Source organism: Neovison vison, chromosome 6, assembly GCF_020171115.1.
Source record: "Neovison vison isolate M4711 chromosome 6, ASM_NN_V1, whole genome shotgun sequence".
NCBI lineage: Eukaryota > Metazoa > Chordata > Mammalia > Carnivora > Mustelidae > Neogale > Neogale vison.
Window position 1 is genome coordinate 81,716,571 of NC_058096.1, and position 25,343 is coordinate 81,741,913.

Sequence of the window (25,343 nt, forward strand, 5' to 3'; positions counted from 1 at the left end):
TTAAATTTAAAAATAATTCCAGAACAGTTCCTCTCCACATCTGTAAAAGAATGGCTGCTTGGCTGGGCACTACTACGAGAAAAGGGCAAAGTCTCCCCAAAGATTTTCAATTTTATTTTTTACTCTAGTTAGAAAAGCGTTTGGGAAAGCAAATTGCATTTTGACTAAAAAAAAAAAGGAAAAGAAAAAGTGTGGGTGGAAACATGTTATGAAAAGCAATAATCATACTGTTTCATAAATCCCTTGAGACTTATATTAAGTACCGCCTGAATCTAATGCTCTAGTTATAGAAACAATATATTTACAGATTAATCTAAGGGATATATTTTTCTGTTCACACACACAAAAAAAAGAAATGGGTTTATTTCCAAATTCCACAGAAGCTCTCTTTGTAAACCAATCCTTTTGGACAGGACCACTATAGTCATTGAAAATATTTTATATAGGGAATTTGAATGTAATTATCATAAAAAATGCCCAGGGGTTAAAAAAAAAAAAAAAGAATAGGTTCACGATCATTGAATCCACATTCCTCCAACACCCATTATTGTAATGATAAAACTAGAGTATTTTTTCTTCCTTTGCTGAACAGACAAAGCCATGATATGTAATTATTCAGGATGTGCTTTGTTCCGATGGTAAAGATGGGACCACTGGGATTTCCTTATCTGAGTAAGATCAATAGAGACTATATTCTATTAGCTTGCTTCTGGCAGTAGGCTGTGTAAAGTGCCATAAAGGCAGCCTAAACCCTTGTAATATCGGAGAGCAGCTCGGAGTACGATACCACAGGGAGACATAGTGCTGTGTAAGGCTCAGTAGTTGACAGAGATTCTCTAAATTCCTTGATTGTTTTCCTTTCTCCTCCCTATTAAGGTAACAGTAGCAATGAATACTATTTCACAAAGTCTTTTCCATATTTCTGCAGGATTATACTCAAAGAGTCCCAGGTTTTATTGTCCAGTTTTTGTGATTTGAAGTTAGAATCTGCATTTGCGGAGGTTCTACCCTGCCCTTGGCCTTGTGCTGAGCTCTGAGGATCTACGTATAGATGGGATGATATTTGCCCCTCCTGCTTAGATGTGGGGAGGAAAAATAAAAAGTCTTTATTTGTTTCCTATAACTGACCTTATTTTTCTCTAAAGTCTCTATTCTTGCTGATGGCAGGGGAGGGGGCACTTAGGATCTCCCATTCAAAGCTAATTCTGTCTCTTCTGGTTGAAAAGATAAATGTTCTACCAGGGGTCCCTCTCCCTTTTTTTTTTTCCTTCTTCCCAAAATAGTGTCAGTGAGTGAGAAAGAGTTTAGGAAACTTCCAGGCCACCATGCCGTCCTGCTCTGTTGGCTACATGAGGTTATTTTGAAGCATCCCACCAGGACTGGGAATTCCGCTGGGAATCCTGGAGCCCAAGGAGCAAGTACAGGGTCTGAAATTCCCACAAGCCTCTCTGGTTATTTCTAATCTTTCCTCACCTTCTGGAGAGTCTTTTTTTTTTTTTTTTTAAGATTTTATTTATTTATTTGACAGACAGAGATCACAAGTAGGCAGAGAGGCAGGCAGAAAAGAGAGGGAAGCAAACTCCCCGCTGAGCAGAGAGCCCAATGTGGGGCTTGATCCCAGAACCCTGAGACCATGACCTGAGCCCAAGGCAGAGGCATAACCCATTGAGTCACCCAGGCACCCCCTTCTGGAGAGTTTTAACCATAGTGGGCAAGTCAGGGAAAGTGGCAAGCAGTGAGCCTAGCCACGTACTTCTGACTTGGTTATGTTCTTCTCTTCTCTCTGGCAGAAGAGGATTTGATTTTCCTTCCAGTCTGAGCCTTAAGGTCACATATTAGCAACTGAATTAGGTTAGGGTGACCACCTCCTTTATCAGTCAAAGTAGGACACTTTTTTGAAAGTAAAAAGGGGAAGGGTTCCCATGAATAACTGTGTATCAAGCGACAGATATAATCAGAACCCAATCTGGGTTAACCATGATGTACGGTGTCTAGTTAAATGAGACCAAATTCGTGTGTTCCCTTTCCAGATTTAGGATTCTTTGCTCTGTGGTTCTAATGGTTCTTCTTAAAAAGCAATGCACAGCAATATAGCAAGAGCTGTATGCTCTAGAGTTCTTAAAGGCAAAGTTCTCCTGTAGGTATGTGTATCTAATAGTCTGGTAACATAAGTAGCCATTGGCTGAACTCATAATGCAATGATCTTGGCAGCTTCTTCTGTGCTATATCTACAGAAAGAAAGACACAGAAAAAAGGGCAGGAGCACAGGCAGATTTTGATCTGTAACACATTTTCTAAACCTACCTAGCGGGTTGGTTGTTTACTTGAATCATGTTGTTTCTAGCATTTAGATCCATGCACTGTTAAGTTGGAATCAATATATCCACCCAGGTCTGAATGTATATAAAAGTCAAGGAATGAACTAGGATGAGTCATAGTTCTCATTAGTCTGTGAAATTGTAGAGCGAATGTCCAACTGCTGAGCACTGTTTATCTAGCTGAAAGAGCTATTTATTGACTTAGTTGGGAGAGATTTAATTCATTTATCCATCCAATCCTCCATTCCTCCATCTGTCCATTCATCCACGCCGTGTATTATTTCAGTCAAGGAAAAAATGTGTGACCACAATTGGAGCCAAGAACGAGATGGAATATGCACACTGTAATGACAGAAATTGATGTCCTGTGTGGGCCACAGATTTGACTCCAAGCTTTCTAGGAACCAACCAGAAAAACCTCTTGCAAGTTATACAAGTTCAAGTCTGTCAGATAATACCTAATATAATAATTATGATTATATACATAATATAAATATAATAACATAACACTTACCAAGTGCTTACTATTTGTTGGGCACTGAGTTAGACTTCCTATATGAATATTTTTTTTAAGTCCCCCCAGGAATCTTAAGAGACCAAAACTAAGAAATGCCCACATTATAGATGTAGAAACCAAGGCTTAATGAGAATAGGTAAAAGAGTCCTAACCAGGTGTCCAAAGGACTCTCTTAGGAGCCCTAGCTCTCCATCTTAAATGCTCAGAATAAATACACCCCTTTTTGGTTCGAAGGTCTCACAGTAACTTCTTGAGGGATTTTATAATGGGGATTCTTTGGGCTGTGATCCACCAGACCTTTGACAATACAAGACATGTACTCAGAATACGCTATTCTTTTCCTCTGTAATAACACAGTCTAGTAACATAATTATTTGTGTAATACTTATCTCCCCAACTAGATTTAAAGACCATAAGGTCAAGGACTGTGTCTCTCTTTTCTACTACCCTGTTGGCCCCTGTACACGAGAGAGGTTGAACATGTATTTATTGCATAAATTAGTGGAATAAGGAGTCTCAGAACTATTTATAAAACTGCATTTGCACAAAGAAACTTCAGTTCAATCTGAATATGCAATTTTGTTTTTTCTTCCTATTTTCTTCCTCAATCCTATTTTCCTGTCCGTCCCCCCACCCCGCCAGCATACATTATTTATTACCTTTATCATTTAAGTGAAATCACTTTCGAATTTCTTGACCTGCATTTGAGTACAGATCTCAAGGAACAAAGACTAAGAACTTCTGTTCTTAACAGTGGGAATGATTTGATTTTGCTACAGTCTGTCCCTCTGCGCATGGAACCCATGGCCCTTGGTCCTCTTGAGGGCACACAAATGCTAGATTTTTCCCCCACTTGCTCTGGCTTATGCTGCCACTCCCAAAACCATTCATCCCAATGGTCAATATCATGGCAATAACACAATAACATTTGTAGGGAATGCTAAAGTTTGCTAAGCCCTTTCACAGACTTTATCTTATTTGCTCCTTGTGACTACCTGTAAGCAGGTAAGAACAGGCACTGTGTAACAGATGAAAACACTGAAACTTGGGGAGGTTAAGTGACTAGCGCTCTGTCCTCACCTAGTGTGGGGTGGACCCCAGCCCTTAAAGCCAGAGGCCCTGGCTGCTGAGTCCAGCCTTGCAACCCTGCCCTACCCTGTGTCCCTGTCTCCATTTTCACTTGCAATCTTCTTCTTCTTGTTCTCTCTTCTTTTTTTTTTTTTTTCTCTGATAATGGAGGGGAGGAGGAGATTGGCCAGAAATGACTCCACACAAAACAATTTAATGGTTTTGCTGTTACTAAGTGTGTCAGGGGAGAATGAGAAGAGGAGGTATCGGCCATAAAAGATTTGAACTTGAGATCCAAGACCAAAAGTTCAAGAGAACTCACTGGGAGTCCCAAGCTGCAGGTGGGGCTTTGTTCTTGGTCAGGGTCAGGGTTGAGTTTCTGTCACCTTCAGAGACCTGCTGTAGACTTAGTCAAGACTCAGAGGTTCAGCTCCTGGTAATGAATGGTTCATGAACATTGTTGGATAGCGACAAACTACACCAATGAATCTTAAGCTGCAAAAATGGCCAAAGCAAAGTGAACCGTACTGAGGTTAGGAGCTCACTCCACCTACGGGGAAACACACCCAGAGAGGCAGCTCTTGCTTACTGTGCAGCCGGTCTGGGACCAGAGCCTTTGTTCTACTTGCCCAAATATGGAGAAGTCACTAATCTATCTTAGGCTTGGCCTTGGCCAGATACAGCTACCCTAAAATGTATCTTCTATGCCCTCCATCTCTTGGTAGCCACTCTTGCCAATAATCACTTGCATGTGCCAGGACCCCCAGACTGCCAGCCTGGCCCTCCGTGCCTGTCTACATACAATCTTGACCTCATCTTGCCCATGAAGATGTCACCATCCTTTTCTGTGGCGATCTCAGCATCTATGGGGAGGTGGTTATGTTAGTACAAAAATTTTGGAAAATATAAATATACAGAAATGAAAGACTAATCATTATCACCTATAGGAACTGCTACTATCTGTACTTTAAGTGAATATTCTTCTAGTCTTTCTTCTATGTGTTTCTTTAGGATCATATTGTAACAAATTGTACATTCTGCTTTTTTCATTTGGCAAAGTTATGCAAGCATTTTCTTATGTCAATAAAATGTTTTGAAATATGATTTTAAATGGTTACATAATCAGCATACTGATGAAACTTAATTTGATTCTCCTATTGTAGTTTTTTAATGATCATAATGACTATAATCCATATTTTTGTACTTAAACCTAATTGCAGATGAGTATATTTTTCTTTATTTTTTAAACTCTTTTTTTTTTTTTTTAAAGATTTTATTTACTTTCTTGACACAGAGAGAGAGAGAAGTTTGGGGAAGGCACGCACAAGCAGACAGAGGAAGAAGCAGATTCCCTGCTGAGCAGAGAGGTCAGCTTGGGGATCCATCACCGGACCTGGGATCATGACCTGAGCTGAAGGCGGCCACTCAACCGAATGAGCCACCCAGGCGCTCCTCCATTTTCCTTTCAAATGGTTACTAAAAGTAGGATTATAAGGGGGCACCTGGCTGGTTCAGTCAGAAGAGTGTGTGACTTTTGATCTCAGGATTGCAAATTCGAGTCCCATGTTGGGCAAAGAGATTATTTAAATAAATTAAACTTAGAAGAACAAAGTAGGATTATCTTGAGTTGCGACTCTTGTTTCATTATATGGAAGAAAAGCAGTTCCTGGTAAACACCTTGGCATTTTGGTGTGGGTGATGGGACAAGATGCAGCACAAAGCAGTGACACAATAAATGTGTATAAATGAAGGGACTCAATCCTGTTTGGAGTATTTGCATTTTATAAAAGAGGAAATTGGTCAACAAATTTTGTCTTAAATTGGTAGGAATCCAGGCAACAATATTTATAATATTGAAGAAATAAAAATTGTGTATGCAGGACTCTCAAGGAAGGAAGGTTTTCTAAAAAGTCTTAATTTGGGGCACCTGGGTGGCTCAGTGGATTAAAGCCTCTGCCTTCAGCTCAGGTCACGATCCCAGGGTCCTGGGATTGAGCCCCGTATCGGGCTCTCTGCTCAGCAGGGAGCCTGCTTCCTCCTCTCTCTCTGCCTGCCTCTCTGCCTACTTGTGATCTCTGTCTGTCAAATAAATAAATAAACAAAATCTTAAAAAAAAAAAAAGTCTTAATTCAACTTAACCCTGTAAAGACCATAGGCTACTATGTTCAAAGTAACCAGCTCTTATGACCCATCCTGGCTCTTTGGTCACTTGGTTGCTGTGAGCCTGGCATCTTTCCAAGGCCTGGGAATGATGCATGAATCATGGAGTCTGTCCTCAACAAGTCCACGACTTTATGGTTTATGGGGAGACCCATCATTCAGACAACACACAGGGAACACGAGTAGAGCAAAGTTGAGCCACAAGAAGTAATTAGCTCTTCCTGGAGAAGTCTCCTTGGGAAGGAATTTGGGGGCTGAAACTTCCTCTTCCAAAAGTTCCCCAGGGTAGGTTTGTCTGCTCTCTGTTAAAGTTCTGTTTCAATAAAATAGCTGTTAATGTAGGGCCCAGAGCAATTTTTGGACCACTTCTCTCTCCTGTGCCTGGATAGAGAGCAGTTAAGCTGGTTGCCAGCAGCCTTGTAAAGTTCTGGCTCCTGTCCCTCTCTAACCTCATCTTGTATTGCTTTGTCTCCCCCACCCCCCTTTCTCTCTCTCTCACACACACACACACCCCCCTCTGCCATGCTTACCTCCCTTCTGTTCCTTAAGCCTCTCCCTATCTCAGGGTCTTTCCTTCTCTCTCTGCCTAGAACTCTTCCTTGAGATCTTTTTAAGGCTGACTCCTTCCCATCCTTCAAGTCCCTGCTCTGAGGTCAATTCATCAGGGGACTGCCCCCACCCACCTCACCCGTGCCATTATCTACCTTCATGTTGTAAAAGCGCGCCTCTTATTCACTGAAGTTACTTCTGTGCCCCTTGTTCACTGCAGAGCATCCCTCTAGAATGTAAGCTTTATAGGGCCGGTCACTCAATCTGTTGTGTTCACTGCCACAGCGTGAAACCCTAGAACAGCATCTGTCTTCAACAGTAGGTACTCAGTAAACATCTGCTGGATAAATGAAGAACCCACTCTGGAGAGCTGATTTATTCAAGTTTATGTCTTGAGCCCCTTTGCCCACAGTAGCTCCAAAGTGTTTGCGGGATTGAAGGATGGTAAAAATCACTCTTGGTCTCATCTTCTCTTTCAAGCAACGCAATGTCATCTCTTCTAAAGTAACCATTCTATTCCCCTTTCCAAACCCTTATCGCCACATTCCAGAAGTCCTCCCATCTCCCATCAGTGAAGCGAGCAAATGACTTTTTTTTTTTTTTTTTTTTTTTTTTTGCTGTTTACAAAAGAGCAAAAACCAGGAAGAAACCAGTTGTGTTGCATTTTGAACCCATGTGAGTTGTCTATGTTTTGCCTGTTTTCTTTCCCTGCTGTCTCTGTGTGAAGGCCGATTAGGAGAAGAGTGAGCTGAGGGGCAGTTCACAGGCTCCCACGGCTGCCAAAGCATTCACCCCCAAGAGACGGTGGGAAGCCACAGCAAGGGCTGGGGGCTCCAGCACAGACATTAGGAGCCAGTGTGGGTGCCTAGCAAGAACTACAGAGACTCATTTTCAATCTTCTCTAGGCCTCCACAAATGACCAAAGCCACGCAGGGGCCCTTTGGCTGCTAAGTCCTCTAGGGAATAGGGGGTAGCTGGGTCATTTCAGTTGGCCGGGCCATACAAAGGCTGCAGGGGGCCTTGGAAGAGCACGCAGCTCAGCAGCCCACAGAATTCTGGCCCAGCTCTGCTGCGCACTGCACGTGTGGGACCTCGGTTCCTCGTTTAACCTCGCTCAACCTCCGTTTCCTCGTGGGTGAAGCCGGCATGAGACTGTCTACCCGGAGACATTACATGCCTTTTATATGCTTGAATTATGAACAAAAGGACCTAGAAAGATGCTGGCACATGACAGGTGCTCTAGAAATATTTGCTATTATTAAGAAGCTGAGTTAAGGTACGAGGAACATAATTGAAGTGAAAAATGAAATAGAATTAGCTGCGCTTTTCCATTTTAAAAGTCAAAGACGGGCTTATAGATATCAAATAGCCAAGAGGATTCACAGTGGATTCAAAGCTTTACTCCATTGTCCGACAACACTGAATTGTCAAACGATTAGGCTTAATTGAAGTTTTCACCATTTCCCTTCTTGTCATACGATGGCGATTCTAAAGCTGGAGATTGATGTCTTTGGGATTGCATCAAAGAACTGTCAGATCCCCAGCGACTTTGCCTTTGCTATCACACTACTCTCTGAATCCCTGTTCTCTAAATCTTGCTTAGAATCGAATAAATCAGTCGACTTGAATGAAGTACCGCTATTGAGTTAGCCAACTGAAATTAATTACTTTAATTTTGTAAGATGGCTTAATTCACAAAAGCAGAAGGTCAGCTTATTTCCCAGAGTTCCATCGCTGCCATCCAATGATTAATTTAAAATGTTTGAAGTCAATTTTTAAAAATTATTTACTTTGGTAAAACTTCAGCCAAGTCCAAGGAGAGGTAGCTTCGATTCCATTTTCAAAAGGATGTCAATAAGATTTTTGTATTATGGTCCTAAAGAACATATTCCCATCCCTTACAGTTTCAAGAGGGGGGTGGCCTTTTTTCCCTCCCTCCCCTTCATGGGTCTATAGAAAAGAGCTTTTCCTGTGTAAGAAGTAACATCGGAGAGCAATTCTCATGGCTGAGGGGGTGTTCTCCGAGTGAGTCCCTGCGAGATGCCACAGTTTGCTGTCAGCGCCACTTGACGGCTGTCAACCCCAAGTGAGATACAATTTCCCCACTCAAGGAGACTAAAAAGAAAAACGTAGATGTTGAAGAGTGAAGAAAAACTGCCTAATAATGATAATAAGCCTGCCTCATGACTAGCCATTTACAACAGGACTCAAAGTTAAGTCATGTGTGTACCAACTGTGTTCACTTTCCACAGCCACCAGGCCAGTTTCTCACCTGTTAATTCTTCTGAAGAGAAGGAGCGTTCATTAACCTCAAAGCCAGTTACCAGGTCGTGATGCAACCTAGCAGCTCCTCAATAAACATTTGCTGAATTAGAAAATTTTTAAAAAGCAAGCAAACATACCAAGAGCAATGTTCTGGCAATGTGAGGGTGTTTACAGGTAAAATGAAATTAAATGAAACAGGCACGTTGGCTTCCAGGGGTCCTCAGCTTCCTCCTTTTTTTGTTTCATTTCTGGGTCTACTGTTGACTCACACCACGTGTCTCATTAGTCAAGCCTAGCTTCAAAATTACTCTTACCCCCGTGAGAATTTGCTGACTAGAGTTCAGGTTTGTGCGTAGTTCCTTTTATTCTTAGCCTTATGATATCCAGTCAAAGGACTTTCCAAAGTTATTGAAGTCAGGTTTTTTTGTTCCCAGAGGTATGTTGGTGTATGGTTTGTATGGTTTGTCATTCATTTGTAATACACTTAGATTCATTTTTCACAGTGAGCCATACTCTCTTACGTTCCTCTGCCATCCTGGTAGATTTTTTTTTAATTTTCATTTTGTGTTTTTACTGTGGTACACGTTTTGATAAGTGCAGTCATGCCAACACAGTACCGTATCGAACAATTCCATAACGCCCCAAATTCACTCAGACTGCCTCTCTGCAGTCAACCTCTCCACCTGCCTCCAATCCCTGGTAAATTATTCATCTGCTTTCTGTCCTTCTAGTCTTTTCCAGAATGTTACATAAATAGGCAATACTTACCTTTGGAAGCCTAGCTTCTTTCACAGAGCAAAATGCATTTAGAATGCATTCATAGGATTATATAGAATGCATTCATAGTATTGTATGAATCATGAATCATGAGTTCATTTCTTTTTATTGTTCAGTAATACTCCACTGTGAATGTACCCTAATTTGCTTATCTATTCATCGCTTGACAGGCATCTGGGTGGTTTCCAGTTTGGGATGATTATGAATACAGTTACTATAAACATTCGCTGATAGGGCACCTGGATAGCTCAGTGGGTTAAGCCGCTGCCTTAAGCTCGGGTCATGATCTCAGGGTCCTGAGATCAAGTCCTGCATCGGGCTCTCTGCTCAGCGGGGAGCTTGCTTCCCCCTCTCCCTCTGTCTGCCTGCCTGTCTACTTGTGATCTCCCTCTCTGTCAAATAAATAAATAAATAAAACATTCGCTGTTTGTGTGAATCTAAGTTTTCAGTTCACCTGGGTAAATGCCCCGCAGTAGGACTGAGACCTCATTTGTTAGGGGTATGTGTAACTTTGTAAGAAACTCTCAAGATATTTCCTGAAGCAGCTACTTCGCTTGCATTTTCCACCGGCTGTGTGTCTTTGCCAGTACTTGGCATTGCATTTGTTTTTGTTTTGTTTTTATCTTAGCCATTCTAATAAGTGTGTAGTGGTATCTCGTTATGGTCTTAATTCGTATTTCTCCAGTGTCTGATGATGTCGAGCACTTTTCCATGTGTTTATTTGCCATCCAAGTATCTTCTCTGATGAAATGTCTGTTCAGGACTTGGGCCGTCTTTTTGTGGGTTTTTCCAGATATTTTTCTTTTGATCTGCAGTTTGTCTTTTGATTCTCCAAATAGTTTCTCTCACAGAGCAAGCGTTTGAAATTCTTATGCAGCCCAGTTTTTCAATTTTTTAATGGATTGTCCTTTTGGTACTATATCCAAAAACTCTTTGCCAAACCCAAAGTTTCATAGGTTCTCTCATTTTTTTTTCCCTAGAAGTTTTGTAGTTTTAAGTTTTACATTTAGCTGTATGATCCACTTTAGTTTTTGTATAAGGCATGAGTTTTGTATCAATGTTCATTTTCTTATATATAGACAGTTGTTCCAGCACAATTTCTTGCAAAGACTATCCTTTCTTCATTGAGTTGTCTTTGCACCCTTGTCAAAAATCAGTTGACTATACTTATGTGGGTCTATTTCTGGCCTGTTTATTCCACTCCACTTACTGTCTATTCTGTTCCATTTATATGTGCTTCCTTCTTTTTAGCAAGACCACATGACTTTGATCATAAGAGCTTTATGTTAAATCTTGAAATTGGGTAGTGTGAATCATTCTAACTTTGCTCTTTTTATTTATTTTATTTTTAAAAGATTTTTAATTTATTAATTGTGACAGAAAGAGTATAAGCAGTGGGGAGAGGCAGAGGGAGAGGAAGAGGGAGAAGCAGTCTCTTTGCTGAGCAGGGAGCCCAATGTGGGACTCGATTCCAGGACCCTGGGATCATGACCCGAGCTGAAGACAGACGCTTAACAGACTGAGCCACTCTGGTACCACCAATTTTGCTCTTTTTACATTGTTTTGCATATTCCAGCTTCATCACTTTGCCATATATATTTGAGAATCACCTTGATATCTATGAAACATATTGCTGGGATTTGAATTAGGCTTATATTTACTTCAAACATCAAACTGACTAGAATTGACATCTTAATGGTATTGCTTTGCAATCCATCAACAGGGTATATCTCTCCATTTAGTTAGATCCTCTTTGATCTCTACAGTGTTTTGTCACTTTAGCATATAGATACTGTCCCTGTTTTAACAGATGCATAAATGCATATTTCATTTTTAGGCGGCTATTGTAAATACTGTTGCTTTTTTTAAAATGTCAAATCCCAATCGTCCATTGCTAGGCATATACTTGCTAAATTCACTTATTAATAGTTCTAGGAGGTTTTTGGTAAATTCCTTGGGATTTTTCTCCAGAGACAATCATGCTGTCTGTGACATTGAATAGGACAATTAAATCTTAATAGTCACTCTAAACACAAAACAATTAGGACTAAAATAATAAGTAACTCTGGAAGTTCACATCAGGGAGGTAAAAAAAGGCTTCTCAGACTTAGTCATTTGAACATTCACTTAGTGAAATATTTATTTGTACCTCATGGTGCAAAGTGTAAAGAGGTAGTAAGTCATAAATCAGGCATGGCTCCTATCAAGTACTGGGTAACTGAGAAAGGGAATAAGACATGAGCAATAGTTACTGCATACATAAAGAGGTGATAAGGATGATCAAAGAGCAGGAAAGAATCGAGGGGTGGAAGAGCAGGTAGGAGGCCATTAGGCTTAATGATCTGACCAGATAATGCCTATGGACTAGTTAGGATGGAAGTAGTTTAAATTCCATGCTGACTGGAAGAAAGAGTAAAATTGAACACAGAAGTAGACCTCAGTCATGACTCCCCTTCTAGCCCAGTTCCAGGCTCTGTGGCTGCAAATACCAGAGGACAGGACTTGGCCCTCCCAGTGACCGCAGATGAGCTGGTGGGGGAGACGGAAGGGGGTGAAGACGAAAGGTATACGTGGGGATTGAACGCATCCTGCCAAGCAGTTTCCTAACCACCAGCCTCCTGTGACGTTTGAAGAAGCAGTCCTAACCCTACACTGGTTGAAAGAAGAGTGAAAGTCCTCAATATTGACTGTTGTCCCTCCACTCAGGGAGGGCGAATGGGAGAGGGAAGCTGTATGCAGTGAATATGCCGAGGACCAGAGCTCGAATTCAAACCCGTGTGGTATCTGTGTGGTAACAGCTCGCACTTCGAGAGCATTTCTCGTGTGCCAGACACTGCCTTAAATGCTTTAATCCTCACAACAGCCCTCTGAGGTAGTTGCTGTTATTATCACCAGGAACAGATGGGGCTCCGAGAGATTCCGTCACTTTCCCGAGGTCTCAGTGATAGGAGGTTGGTAGAGGCGCAGAGGCGCTCTGCTCTGCCTTGTACTCTGCCGCCACACGACGCCGGCCAGTGTTTGCCAGTCAACTCCAGAGCCTTGCTGGCCAACAGGAGCGAAGCAAACACATGATGATGCATTCTTCCACTACCGCCAGCAGTGGCCTCAGAGCCCCTACCGTGAGCAGCCCTGCCCACCTACTCTGCCCCCAGCATAGGGCTGGGCGTTGGAAATAACAGACGCATTAGACACAGTCCCTGCCCTCACAGAACTCAATCTAGAAGGAGAAACAGCCTTGTATGGAAGGAGTGTAATATGCACTGTGATGTTTGGCCCCACCCTGATGGCAGATGGAAAAGATGCGAACACACAGAGAAAACAGACATTACCTTTCCACTCTTCTGTCAAGGAAAGTGAAAGGCAAACTCATGCATCGTGGCTGAAAGCATTTCCTTTTGATGAAGTGCATATCTAAACACCAACGTGCCCCTCAGTCAGGTTCATGCCTCGGTCTCCATCATGTTGCTGACTTGGCTTTCTCTTGAGAAAGACACAGATGCGCCCACAAGTAAAGGGAACCGAAAGATGTGGAGCGTGTAGCTCCTACCTCAGATGCTTTTTTGCTTCATTTTGCCTTTGAAAGCTGCACAGCTCATTACAGTGGAAACGAATCATAGCTCTCTCACAGACTGGATGCCAGGAAAAGCTTTACCTTTGCTTCATCTTGTGGAATTTTTTTGAAAATAACTCGTCACCACTGAGGGAAAAAACTTTGAAACTTTTCAATTTTCTCTTCTTAGCTTTGGAAATGGCAAGTATGAGTATGATATTTTCATAAGAAACTATGATTATTCTGTCACGAGGAGAGATGTGACCCCGGATCACATCTGGAAGGGGCAAAGTGCATTCTCCCCTTTGGGGGTGCTGCTTCCTTCATTAAGCTTCCTTCTTTCCCCCAACGCCCACTTCATTTCCCCTTCCATCTCTCTCAGGTATTTAGTGCCTTCTTTCTTGATTATTCCTTCAAATCTCTCCAAGGTGATGTGGGGAAAAGGTTAGCATCTCTTTCACACTAAGGTGTAAGTGACTGGCAATAGTTAACAGCCGGGCCTTTTAAACTGGGACAGCAGAGCGTGCCCATGTTGGGACCAACATGGCACACCTTTGAGACAACAGACCAGCTTAAAGATTTAGGAAGAAACATCGTTTTCTATTTAAACAAGCACAGATGCATGAAATGGAATATGAAATGACTGAAGGAATGAATCACAGGAAAGTGAACTATTATACAAGAAATATTGTGCACGAGACAAGCCACTTCTTGTTAAGGCCTCAGAGCCCCAAGGCTGGCAAATCCTCCCCTCTCCTCTCTCTCATTCCCCAGTGGGTAAGCGCCGCAGTCCCCACGTCGGCAGGTGGGTGGGTGGGTAGGGCCTATAATGCAAGACCTCAGAGTCAAGGATTTATATACAAGCAGAGATAACATAAGCAGTGGACCTGAATTTGGAAGTAAATCCAGTAAGAGCCTAAGGAATATTTTTTGACTTAACTAAAATGAAACAAATAAATAGATACACTAAAACATCAACACTTTCAACAACATTATACACATTTGAAATAGGAGCAGTGGGGTTTGCTGTATTTAATTTTGCTTTCAAATATTTTTCAGGAATGTCTGCTCCCAGTTTGAAAGAGATGCTTGCAAACTTCCATTACTTTGTGGCAGATGAATGCTCAAAGGCATTTTTAAATAACATTTCTCTTTTATTTGCATCCAAGAGTCTTGGTGCAGAGGCCCCTCTAGCAGTCCAATGAAACCTAGACTCCTCAGAAAAAGAGCTTTTAAGTACATAACATGAAGTACACAGAATTCCAATTAAATTGAAACAAAATACAGTTCAAAATATCTAAAATCTAAATTGTAGCTTAGTAAAACATGTATTTCCTTACTAATATATTAAATAACAAGCTCTAAGGGCAAGTCGAATCCCGCAATTTCCAAGGATGATGAGTGTAAATGGTGAATGCAAATAATTTTTTGAGCTCTCTGAAACAACTGTGATGTGACATTGAAATGCCTGTAATTCCTACTGGAGGCAGGGTCACAGGTGATGTGAGTACTTCCGTGATTTGCTGCCTACATTCATAATTGCCGGAGATGCTCAGTTTCGGTAAGAAATTAGTGAAAAAGAGAAAAGTCTTGTTTCCATTTCACATTCATGAACCTCCAAATTCTATGCCCCTGAGATAAAGATTCTAGATTCTTCTGATTTGGAACTCTGAGTTTTTTATTTCCAGGTGTTTGGAGGTCTTGGGTCTTTGACACAGTAAAAGCAGAGTAACTTCTAGATAAGCAGTAACTACACCTGGAGGAGCATTTCTCAATTCCACGCCCTCCCCCTTCCCCACCCCCTGCAGAATACCTAAGTTTGTGTAGCCCTATCCACATAACCTTCTGTCCCATCTCCATTTCCCCGCTCCTGGGGATCCCAGAAGAACCATTCGAAATTCCTCAGATTCGCATGACTTCTCAAACTGCCTTTGCCAACACAATGCCACCTTCTCTTTTGTCTCCCTTATAACTATCTCTAAACCCCACTTTCCAGTTTTCTAATGATTCTCGCAAAATGACTCATGATTTGCATATAATAGATTCAGGATGGTTGCCATGTCTAAGCATAATGTCTAAGCACAAAGAAGTTCAAAAGGTCGGGGAAGCAGGTCTTGCCAGTCCCAAAGGTGGCCTCCTACCGGCTTCAGTACCAGAACCAGAACCCCACCAGAGTCCATGTTTGAAACACCAGTTCTAGGAAATAAGGGCAGAAAGCAACTGGCATTTATTGAACACTGAAACATGCTGGGACTGGCGCTGCATCCATATTTTCTCACTTAATCATCAAAAATAAAAAAGTAGTAGGCTATTAATATCTGCACACATGACTGAGGAAAGAAGCTTAAAAGGGCTAAGGAACCCGCGCAAGGTCACCGGCAGCTAGCACGGTCACCTGCGCCTGCCCGTCGGGGGCGCCAGCCTGACTCCCACCCCCAGGGCTGCTGAGATGACTGCTTCGGGCTCACAGCAGTCCCCTCAGGGCTGAACAGGAAAGGGTGTTCCTCTGTCCTCCCGGGACTGGATCTCTCTGCAGCCCTCAGCCCTGTGGGCCTCTCCTGCCCTCTGAAACTGTCCCCACCTTTGCCTTCCACACCCACACTTTGCCTTTCTCCATCTCCGCCACTCCTCCGTCTCCTTTGTCAACACACTTTCTCTCTGCCACCTAGCATGATGGAGCTTCTCAGGGCTGGGCCTTGGCCATCTTCTCTGACCACTCTTTCCCTGGGCAGCTGGCCCCAGCCCTTGGCACCTATTAACATCCATACCCAGAACACCTTCTCCCTATTCTGAGCTCCGGGCAACTAGCTTGGATATCTCATGCATATCTCTTTTCCCAAATGCCCAAAGATGATTCAAAACCCTCTATTTCTTTTTTTTTTTTTTAATAATTTTTTATTTTTGTATTAACATATAATGTATTATTAGCCCCAAGGGTACAGGACTGTGAATCGCCAGGTTTACACACTTCACCGCACTCACCATAGCACATACCCTCCCCCAATGTCCATAACCCCAGAGGACTCTGATTTTTAAACCTTGACCTGGATCAAAGGAGGGGCCATCTCAAATTTTTTCATGTTAAATTATCTGCAATCTGAAGTTTTTAATTGGGAGAAGGGGGGTAGGGTCAAAACCCTCTATTTCTTGAATGAACCCTACTTCAGTGAAAAGCACCTGGCTTTACTTAGCTTTACTTTAGCTGCCTGAGTCAGAAATCTGAGACTGGCCCATTACTTCTCTTTCTCTTTCACCCTCATATTCCGTCAAACCCCAGGTCCTCTAGATTTTGCCTAAGAATATCTGGAATCTTCCCCCATTCTCCTATCTCTGCTGAATCAGAATTCAAGGTACAGACATTTCTCATCAGGATTCACAAAGTAGCCTTCTAACTCCTCCTTTTGTCTTCCTTTCAATCCTTTCCTCTGTTTAAGTTTTTCAGTGGTTTTCCATAACTCCTTCCTACTCAGATCAAAATCGGTAACATAATCTAACCCGTCAGACGCTGTTTGATCTTCCTTCCGTGACTCCCTGCTGCTGCCCGGAGTCACTCCGCACTCTACTCTTCTACTGGCCTGTACTTCTTTTAGTTCTTCAGTGACCTTCCAGCCTCTGAGTATTTGCATGTGTTCACTCTGCTTAGAAGGCTAATCCCTATTCTTTTCATTAAATTATTTTCTAGTCCTCCTTTGGATCTCAGGTTAAATGCTGCTTCCCTAGAAAACTTTTCTTAACTGTCCAGATCAGGTCAGCTTCTCCAACATCCCAATTGTATACTGAGGGCATAGTGTTCTTTTATCAAATAATTAACTAAATAATTTAATTAATTATTAAATATTAAATTATTAATAATAATTAATAATATTATTGATATTAATTATTTAAATATTAAATGTTAAGTATTTATTTGAATATTTAATAATCATTATTTAATTAAATAATTAAATAATGATTTAGTATCTGTTTCCCCCTCTATTATGTAAGCTCCATGAGAAAAGCTACTATCTGATCCTCAGCCCATCCCCACCCCTAATACAAGGCTTAGTGTGTGGTTGACCCTTGGTATACCACTGTTGAACCAATTAATTACTTACAGGGGGTCTCTTTCTGCCATACCTCTCTAGACCTTTCTAGAATCTACAGGTTAGCACATGATTTTGTATATTCAGTGAAAATATGAATCTAGTTGGAATTTACAACTGACAAATGACCTAACTGCTTAAATCAAAGAATCTGATAGAATCCTATTCTACTTTGTTGCTACTTAAATGAAAGTAAGAATGAAACAAAGTTTCATTATGCTGCTTGTCAGTGTCTGTTTTCAAAATGCATGGCTACATCATTTTTTGTGCCTGGTGGTTTCCAAATGAGTCATTATTCGCTTCTCAACAGAGATGGATGGTGCCCTCCTAAATGTTATTACCATTTGTAGTCACATTCATGGCTGTCAAAATTTGTGTTCTTATGCAACTATCAAAACCAGCTGACCGACAGATGAACATGCCTTTGGCTCTGGATTTTTCAAAGAAAGGTCAATGTACATTTCTTTAAATAAAAAAGAAAAATCCATGTACCCCAGATTTGACTAGTAGCTTCCTGGTGGGGGCACCACAGTTGAGCACAATGTGATTTAGAGGGATTAGTAAAACCGTTCCAACAGATGAGACAGCAGGTGACAAAATGACCTGAGCACTTGAAAACAAGTCAAACTGAACTCACATACTTTTAAGTCATGCCGCTAGTCCCAGGTAATATGCTGCTTTCTTGGTCAAATGCAAGGTACATATGTCAGCGAGCTGCTCCTCTTTTCTGAGCAGCTTACAACTGGGAATAATGTCTAAGACACACCTGTTCAGGAGAAGGCAATTTAAGATAAGACATTTGTGCTGCCGGTTTCTGCTTTAAGCACCTGTGATTTGTAAAGGAGCTACAAGCCTCACAGTGGCTTGTGAGACTGGGCCTGATGCTTGATTTCAGTTCTTACCATTATTGCCTTAAAATTTAAAAAAAAAGCCTGGGGCACCTGGGTGGCTCAGTGGGTTAAACCTCTGCCTTCGGGGGCGCCTGGGTGGCTCAGTAGGTTAAGCCGCTGCCTTCAGCTCAGGTCATGATCTCAGGGTCCTGGGATCGAGTCCCGCATCGGGCTCTCTGCTCAGCAGGGAGCCTGTTTCCTCATCTCTCTCTCTGCCTGCCTCTCTGCCTACTTGTGATCTCTCTCTGTCAAATAAATAAATAAAATCCTTAAAAAAAAACAAAAAACAAAAAACACCTCTGCCTTCGGCTCAGGTCATGGTCTCAGGGTCCTGGGATTGAGCCCCACATCTGGCTCTCTCCTTGGCATGGAGCCTGCTTTCCCCCCTCTCTCTGCCTGCCTCTTGGCCTACTTGTGATCTCTCTGTCAAATAAATAAAATCTTAAAAAAAAAAATTAAAAAAAATCTGATGGATGCGTCACACAATGACACGAGGAATTCTGACTGCCTCTGTCACAGAATTAACCATTGGCCTAAGATGAGTTCAGCCTTGTATTCACAGAGGGGATGAACCTGCCCACAGGGGTTTGGGGGGGTGGTGCAGGGAGAGGCAACCTTGGTGTTCTCAGGAAGCTGTATCTCTTTTCCAGATAACTCTTTACTGAAGCTTTGATTTAAGATTTAGGGTTTCCTGAATCTGACTGACAAAGCTAAGTGTCCTGTGCCCCCATACTGATGTCATTCATTTCTAATATTAGCAGCAGAGCAGGCCAGGTTTGCCCGGGAAAGAGGAGCTTTTATTTTGAGTTGAACAGGAGCAGATACTAAAAATGAACACAGTGAGACTTCCTTCTGGCATATCTGACACAGATAAAATAGGTAAACCGGTGCAATGAGACTATTTTGACTCAAAAGGGAGAGGGATTCAATCTAATTAGGAATTTGATGTACTTACAGAATTTTTATGTAGCCTCAATTGTGTGAATGCTGAGGAATTAAGCAACAAAATGAAATTCTAGAAAGTTGTTTTGTTGCACACAGTCACACGACATCATGAAGTAGTCATGAAAATTCCATATGTGGGATGGAGAAGGTTCCAAGGCATCTGTTAGAGCCTAGCATGATATGTAAACTTTGCCATTATTTGGTGTTATAACCATGCAAACAAGCTTTTGATGACATAGTTTGTACTCACTAGGTCAAATAGTCCAGTATTGGGGCTTCTGTTATCTATCATCTATCTCTCTCTCTACCTATCTATCACCTGTTATCCAGCAAAGCTTAAATGGGTCAGAATAGCTGGACTATTGCCACATCTCCATTTAGTGTTGTATAGACATGAACAGAGGCAGAAGGATGCAGAGGCACCATGGGTAATCACAGAAATTGTGTTGGAGTTCTATAAGCTGAACTGGAGGGAGCTAGCTCCTCCTATCTCCTACATCTGCAGAGTGAGAAGCATCATCACGTGTTGAGAATGTCTTACATGGTAGAAGTCTCACAGAGACTCAACCCTGGACAAAGTAAAGGCTTTTTGTCCATATCTGGTCAAGTCCATGTCTGGACTTTGCGACAGAAAATGCTTCTCGCTTTTAAAACAACCGCTTTAAAAACAAACTCTCATTTTAAAAACAAGCACCTGGGTGGCTCAGTAAGTTAAGTGTCTGCATTTGGCTCAAGTCATGATCCCAGGGTCCTGGGAGCAAGTCCCACATCGGTCTTCCTGCTCAGTGGGGTGTCTCCTTCTCCCTCTGCCTGCCACTCCCCCTGCTTGTGTGCTCGCTCTCTCTCTCTCTCTCTGTCTCTCTGCCAAATAAATGTTTAAAAAGAAAAAATGAACCAACCAACCGAGTTTGGTAACCATTCCCTCTAGAGGGTGAAGATATTTAGAGAGAGTTAAAATAAAAATACCGAGACTCAATGCGGGATCTATCACCTCTGTATAAATATTTGTCTGTCAGGAAAATTTTCACATAGTACAAAATCTTCTAGGGCTTTCATTCCAGAAAAGCTGGCCTGAGTGTTTAAACATCCGGGGCAAGAAAGTGGGCTACGTTTAGTACTTGCTACTTTGCAATTTGTTTTTGCTGACAATTCTCAAGTTTTTCAAGTTTGGGTTTCCAAACCCATAGCAGAGTGACCATCATCTTCCTGAGTCACTGTCATAAGGAAAATAGGGCAGGTCTCCCCACCTTGGTGCCGGGACATTGCTTGGTAAGTACTCAGCAACATAACCTTGCCCTATTTCATTTGCTAGGAAAATCTCTCGCTCTGCATAGTTTTCTGTACTCCCTGTTGTTCTCAAAATTGTGGAAAGATTAAAATTACATGAAAATCCTTACTGGGATCTTCCCCCCCCCCATGACACCTACATAGTGACACAAATACAGGTCTGAGATAGCTCCTTCATATTTTCCCCCAAGACTTCTAGGCAAGGACACACCTCACTGTATTATAATGACATGGTTGCTTTTCTGTGCCCTTCAGTAAAGGCAGAGGATAGGGGCACCTGGATGGCTCAGTTAAAGATCTGCCTTTGGCTCAGGTCATGATCCCAGGGTCGTGGGATGAAACCCCATATCAGGCTCCCCGCTCAGCAGGGAGGCTGCTTCTCCCTCTCCCTCTGCCTATTGCCCCCCCCCCCCGCTTGTACACACTCTCTCTCTTTTTCAAAAAAAATAAATTCTTAAGAAAAAGAAAGAAAGGGTAGAGGATAAAAAACTCCTTGGAGGTGAGAACCACAATGGGTTCCTCTCTGTATTCCCATGACCTGCCCAACGCATGGAACATGGTAGCCTCCCAGTAAGTCTTTACTGGTGCATCAGTGTTGAATATCTCTACCTGGAAGACTGCTACACACTATGTGGTTGACCCTTGAACAACGTGAAGGTCAGGGACACAGACAACCTATTGTTGGTTGGAAAACTTTCTGATAACATGGTCCACACAGACTTTGTATATTATATGCATTATATACTGCATCGTTACAATAAAGCAAACTAAGATTATGTTAGGAAAATCATAAGAAAGAGAAAATACATTTACAGTATTATATTTATTTTAAAAATCCATATGTAGTGGACCCATGCAGTTCAAATCTGTGTTGTTTAAGGGTGAACTGTACTGATTTTTTAAATTCTATATTTTAATTTTTAAGTATTTTGTATTTATGTATATATTTACTTTTTTTGTTTGTTTGTTTTGGTGTAGTCTTTTTTTCTTCTCCCTACTATATAGCTTTTGTTCTAGATTCCTGTCCTTTAAAATCAGTAGACTTTAAGACTAAAAGAGAAATCTTCAGATTTTATATCCTGTGGTTTTCTGAAAAACTACTAAAAAAATACTTTCTCATGCAAATGATTTTCATGGGAGAAGTCCAGTAATTTCTCTCCTCTTTAGTAGTTCAAAATATTTTTCACACATTCCTTTATGCAATAGTTTCCTTCCAGGTGTCTTTAACCCGCTTCAAATGGGAAAATGTAGCACTAGGTCTGTGAGAGGGGGAGCAGAGTCAGAATGCACCCAAAATAATTATTCTTTGCATTTGTCTGCTGTATGACGTCTTAGCATACATTGTCATGTTCCAGTCCCACAGACCTGATGCCAGGTGAATGGCCCAGGCATGTGTAATAGCTCATCTTCCTAGTGAAGAAATTGAACCCCAGAGGAAGGAAGTGATTTCTCCAAGCTTCCCTGGCTAATTTCAACAATAGGTCAGAAACCTGCATCTTTCACCTCTTTGCAACGTGATGCACTTTGGACAAGGCTATGAAACTAAATGTGTTGCTTAGGTGGCATTTTATAGACAAGAATAATAAACAGAGGGAAAAAAACAGATGCAAAAGTGAGAGCGCTGTAGTTACTACCTCTAAAGACGGCAGACTGTGGAAGCATCGAGAGAGCACCTGGAAGAACTGAGTTCGGCAGCAGTTGGAAATGTCTGTGCTGTTTCACTTGAGGTAGAATAGGTGGGGGCAGTAGGGGGGCGGGGGTGGGGTGGGGAGTGTTTTTAGAAGAGCATCTGACCAGAGGGTAAAGGATACACTTTGCTACTATGTTTCAATTATTTAAGCTTCACCTCCTCACATTAGACCCCTATAAAACTCTAGGAGGTGTTCTCTCTGAGACTTTGATCTCTTCCATGACAGCTGTGAGGCAGATGGCAGGAAGATGGGGTGGGGGTAGGTCTCTACGGGATACCTTACCATGTAGACTAGCGCTCCTCGTTCTCTATTTAAAGAGTGGAAATGTATTTCCTCTTCTTGACAAGCATTCAGGGGTGAAAAGCAAAGGGATGGATGAGGGGGGAGAAAACCTATCATTTCAAAAATCTTGTAGCAATTTGATAAAAAATAATATGATGGTCCCCTACTTCTGATGGTTTGACTTAAGGTCTTTGACTTTGTGATGGAGGGGAAGCCATGTGCATTCAGTAGAATTCAAACTTTGAATTTGAATCTTTTCCCAGACTAGCAATATATGGTAGGTTACTCTGTCATGATGCAGGGCAGGAGGTCACAGTTCCCAGGCAGCCCTGCGATCAAGAGGGTAAACAGCCAATACACTTACAACTGCTCTATACCCATTCAACCACTCTTTTTCTTTTTTTTTTTTTCGGTATTGTAGTCAATAAACTACATGAGGCACTCGACACCTTATTATAAAAAAAGGCTTTGGGGGCGCCTGGGTGGCTCAGTGGGTTAAAGCCTCTGCCTTTGGCTCGGGTCATGGTCTCAGGGTCCTGGGATGGAGCCTTGCATTGGGAGGAGCGTTGCGATGGAGCCAGGTTCTCTGCTCAGCAGGAAGCCTGCTTCTCTCTCTCTCTGCCTGCCGCTCTGCCTACTTGTGATCTCTGTGTGTCAAATGAATAAATAAAATCTTTAAAAAAAAAAAAAGGCTTTGGTTAGACAGTTTTGGCCAATTGTAGGGTACTATAAGTGTTCTGAGCACATTTAAGGTAGGTTAGGTTAATCGATGATGTTTGGTGGTTAGAGGAATTAAATGCATTTTCACCTTATGGTATTTTTAACTTAGGCTGGGTTTCTTAGGACATAGCCCCATTGCAAGTAAAAGGATATCTGTAGTTTGGCGACAGTCGCCAAACTATGGAAAGAACCAAGATGCCCTTCAACGGATGAATGGATAAGGAAGATGTGGTCCATATACACTATGGAGTATTATGCCTCCATCAGAAAGGATGAATACCCAACTTTTGTAGCAACATGGACGGGACTGGAAGAGATTATGCTGAGTGAAATAAGTCAAGCAGAGAGAGTCAATTACCATATGGTTTCACTTATTTGTGAAGCATAACAAATAGCATGGAGGACAAGGGGCGTTAGAGAGGAGTAGGGAATTTGGGTAAATTGGAAGGGGGGGTAACCATGAGAGACTATGGACTCTGAAAAACAATCTGAGGGGTTTGAAGTGGCGGGTGGGGTGGGAGGTTGGGGTACCAGGTGGTGGGTATTATAGAGGGCACGGTTTGCATGGAGCACTGGGTGTGGTGAAAAAATAATGAATAATGTTTTTCTGAAAATAAATAAATTGGAAAAAAAAAGATATCTGTAATATAGTTTAAACAGCCTAAAGGATCATCTTGAATTTGTTCTTGTAATAATCCCCAACCATCCGTAATAATACTCTGTTTTAGAAGTCAGTTTATTAGTTACTTGGCCAACAAATATTTATTAAGGATCCCCTGTGTGTCAGGCTCTGGGGATGAATAATAAATGAATACAGAATGACTGTTTGATGTATGAGATACAAATTTTGCCCTCAAGGAATTCATGTTTTAGAAAGAGAGAGAAAATAAATTTGTAAACAAATTCATAAAGATCATTCAGAGCTGAAAAGCTGCATTTTGTGGGGTCTGTTTTCATCTTGTGCTGAACCTGAGCACACTTTGAGTCTCCTAGCCCCCGAATGGAGATGAAAGACTCTCCCCAAGACCATAGACCCGCACCTGCAGCTCTGCCTCTATCACAACTCTAGTCAAGATCAATGTCAAAAGTGAGAAATAGTATTCATAGTTCAGTGTGTTTCACTGAGAAAGTCATGACCATATGTTGCTTTATTTTTGTTCCAGGAATCTTGGAAAATCAGGACTCAGAGTTTCTTGCTTGGGTCTTGGTAAGTACCAGGGGTATATTGTGTGTGTGTGTGTGTGTGTGTGTGTGTGTGTGTGTGTTGGGCGGGGGTGATTGGGAAGTGGGAGACTGGGGAGAACACCAAAAGAGTGACTGGGATCACGTTGAGACCCAGTCTCAGGGGAGGAGGGGCTTCCTGACCAGAACTGACCCACTTCCTCTGAGCCTTTCCTGCCCAACACAGCCCTCTCCCTCTTTACACCCAAAGGGGCGCTGTGGCCATGATGCCTCATGGGGTCCATCAAGAAGAAATAAATCTGATACTAAAGCACACCTTAGAGGAAGAAATTTATGTGTTTCATGTGTAGCATGTGTAGCAAATGCGAAGAAAACCTTTGTATGCATTGCATGCTCACCTCACCTGTAGCTTCATCTGAATCTTTTTCTATCCTTATTTTCCCTTTGCCTAATTTACTTACTTATTTTTCTATACTGTTGTGTATTTTATGTACTTTTATAATGTACCTTAAGTACTCTCAGGACAAATTACAAATTGTATGTGTGTGTATATGTGTGTGTGTGTGTGTGTGTGTAAATATAAAATTTCCTCCCAGAAAATGTAAATATTTAAAGAAGAGCAGGTTGAGATGGCAGTGGTAACGACATGAGGATGGTCTGAAACTTGGGGAGATAGAAGGCTTCCAGATTTCTCCCAAATATGGAAAAAAGCAGCCTTGGTGTTTGGGTCTTTCCACACCATAAGGACTATTCCTGTTACCTAAGAGAGTCTAGATTATGGTGGTAGCTGAGGCAATGATGAGAAGTGGTCAGATTATGGCTCTGTTTTGGAGGCAGAGGCTGGCAGGTTCTTTGATTCTTTGTGGAACAGAGGACAAAAAAGAAGAAGCAAAGATGACTGGGGGTCAGGGGAGGGAATTTCTTGAACAGAAGAAAGGATGGAATTCCCAGTAAATGGGGTGTGGGAGAATGAAGAAGGAGAGCTTTAGAAAGGGGGAGATGAGAAGATTGATTTTTTGGATGTAATAAGTTTCAGATACCTGTTAGATATCCAAGACAA

At 41.9% G+C, this 25,343-nt stretch overlaps 1 protein-coding gene across 3 annotated transcripts in view; it reads left to right on the forward strand.

The window, feature by feature from the left end:
* KCNAB1 (potassium voltage-gated channel subfamily A regulatory beta subunit 1) overlaps positions 1-25,343 on the forward strand; it is a 403,134-nt gene that overhangs the window by 266,257 nt on the left and 111,534 nt on the right. For all 3 annotated transcript variants that reach the window (XM_044251653.1, XM_044251654.1, XM_044251655.1), the window contains exon 2: positions 24,265-24,308. In XM_044251653.1, the coding sequence (XP_044107588.1) occupies positions 24,265-24,308 (44 nt within the window). The remainder of the gene's footprint in view (positions 1-24,264; positions 24,309-25,343) is intronic.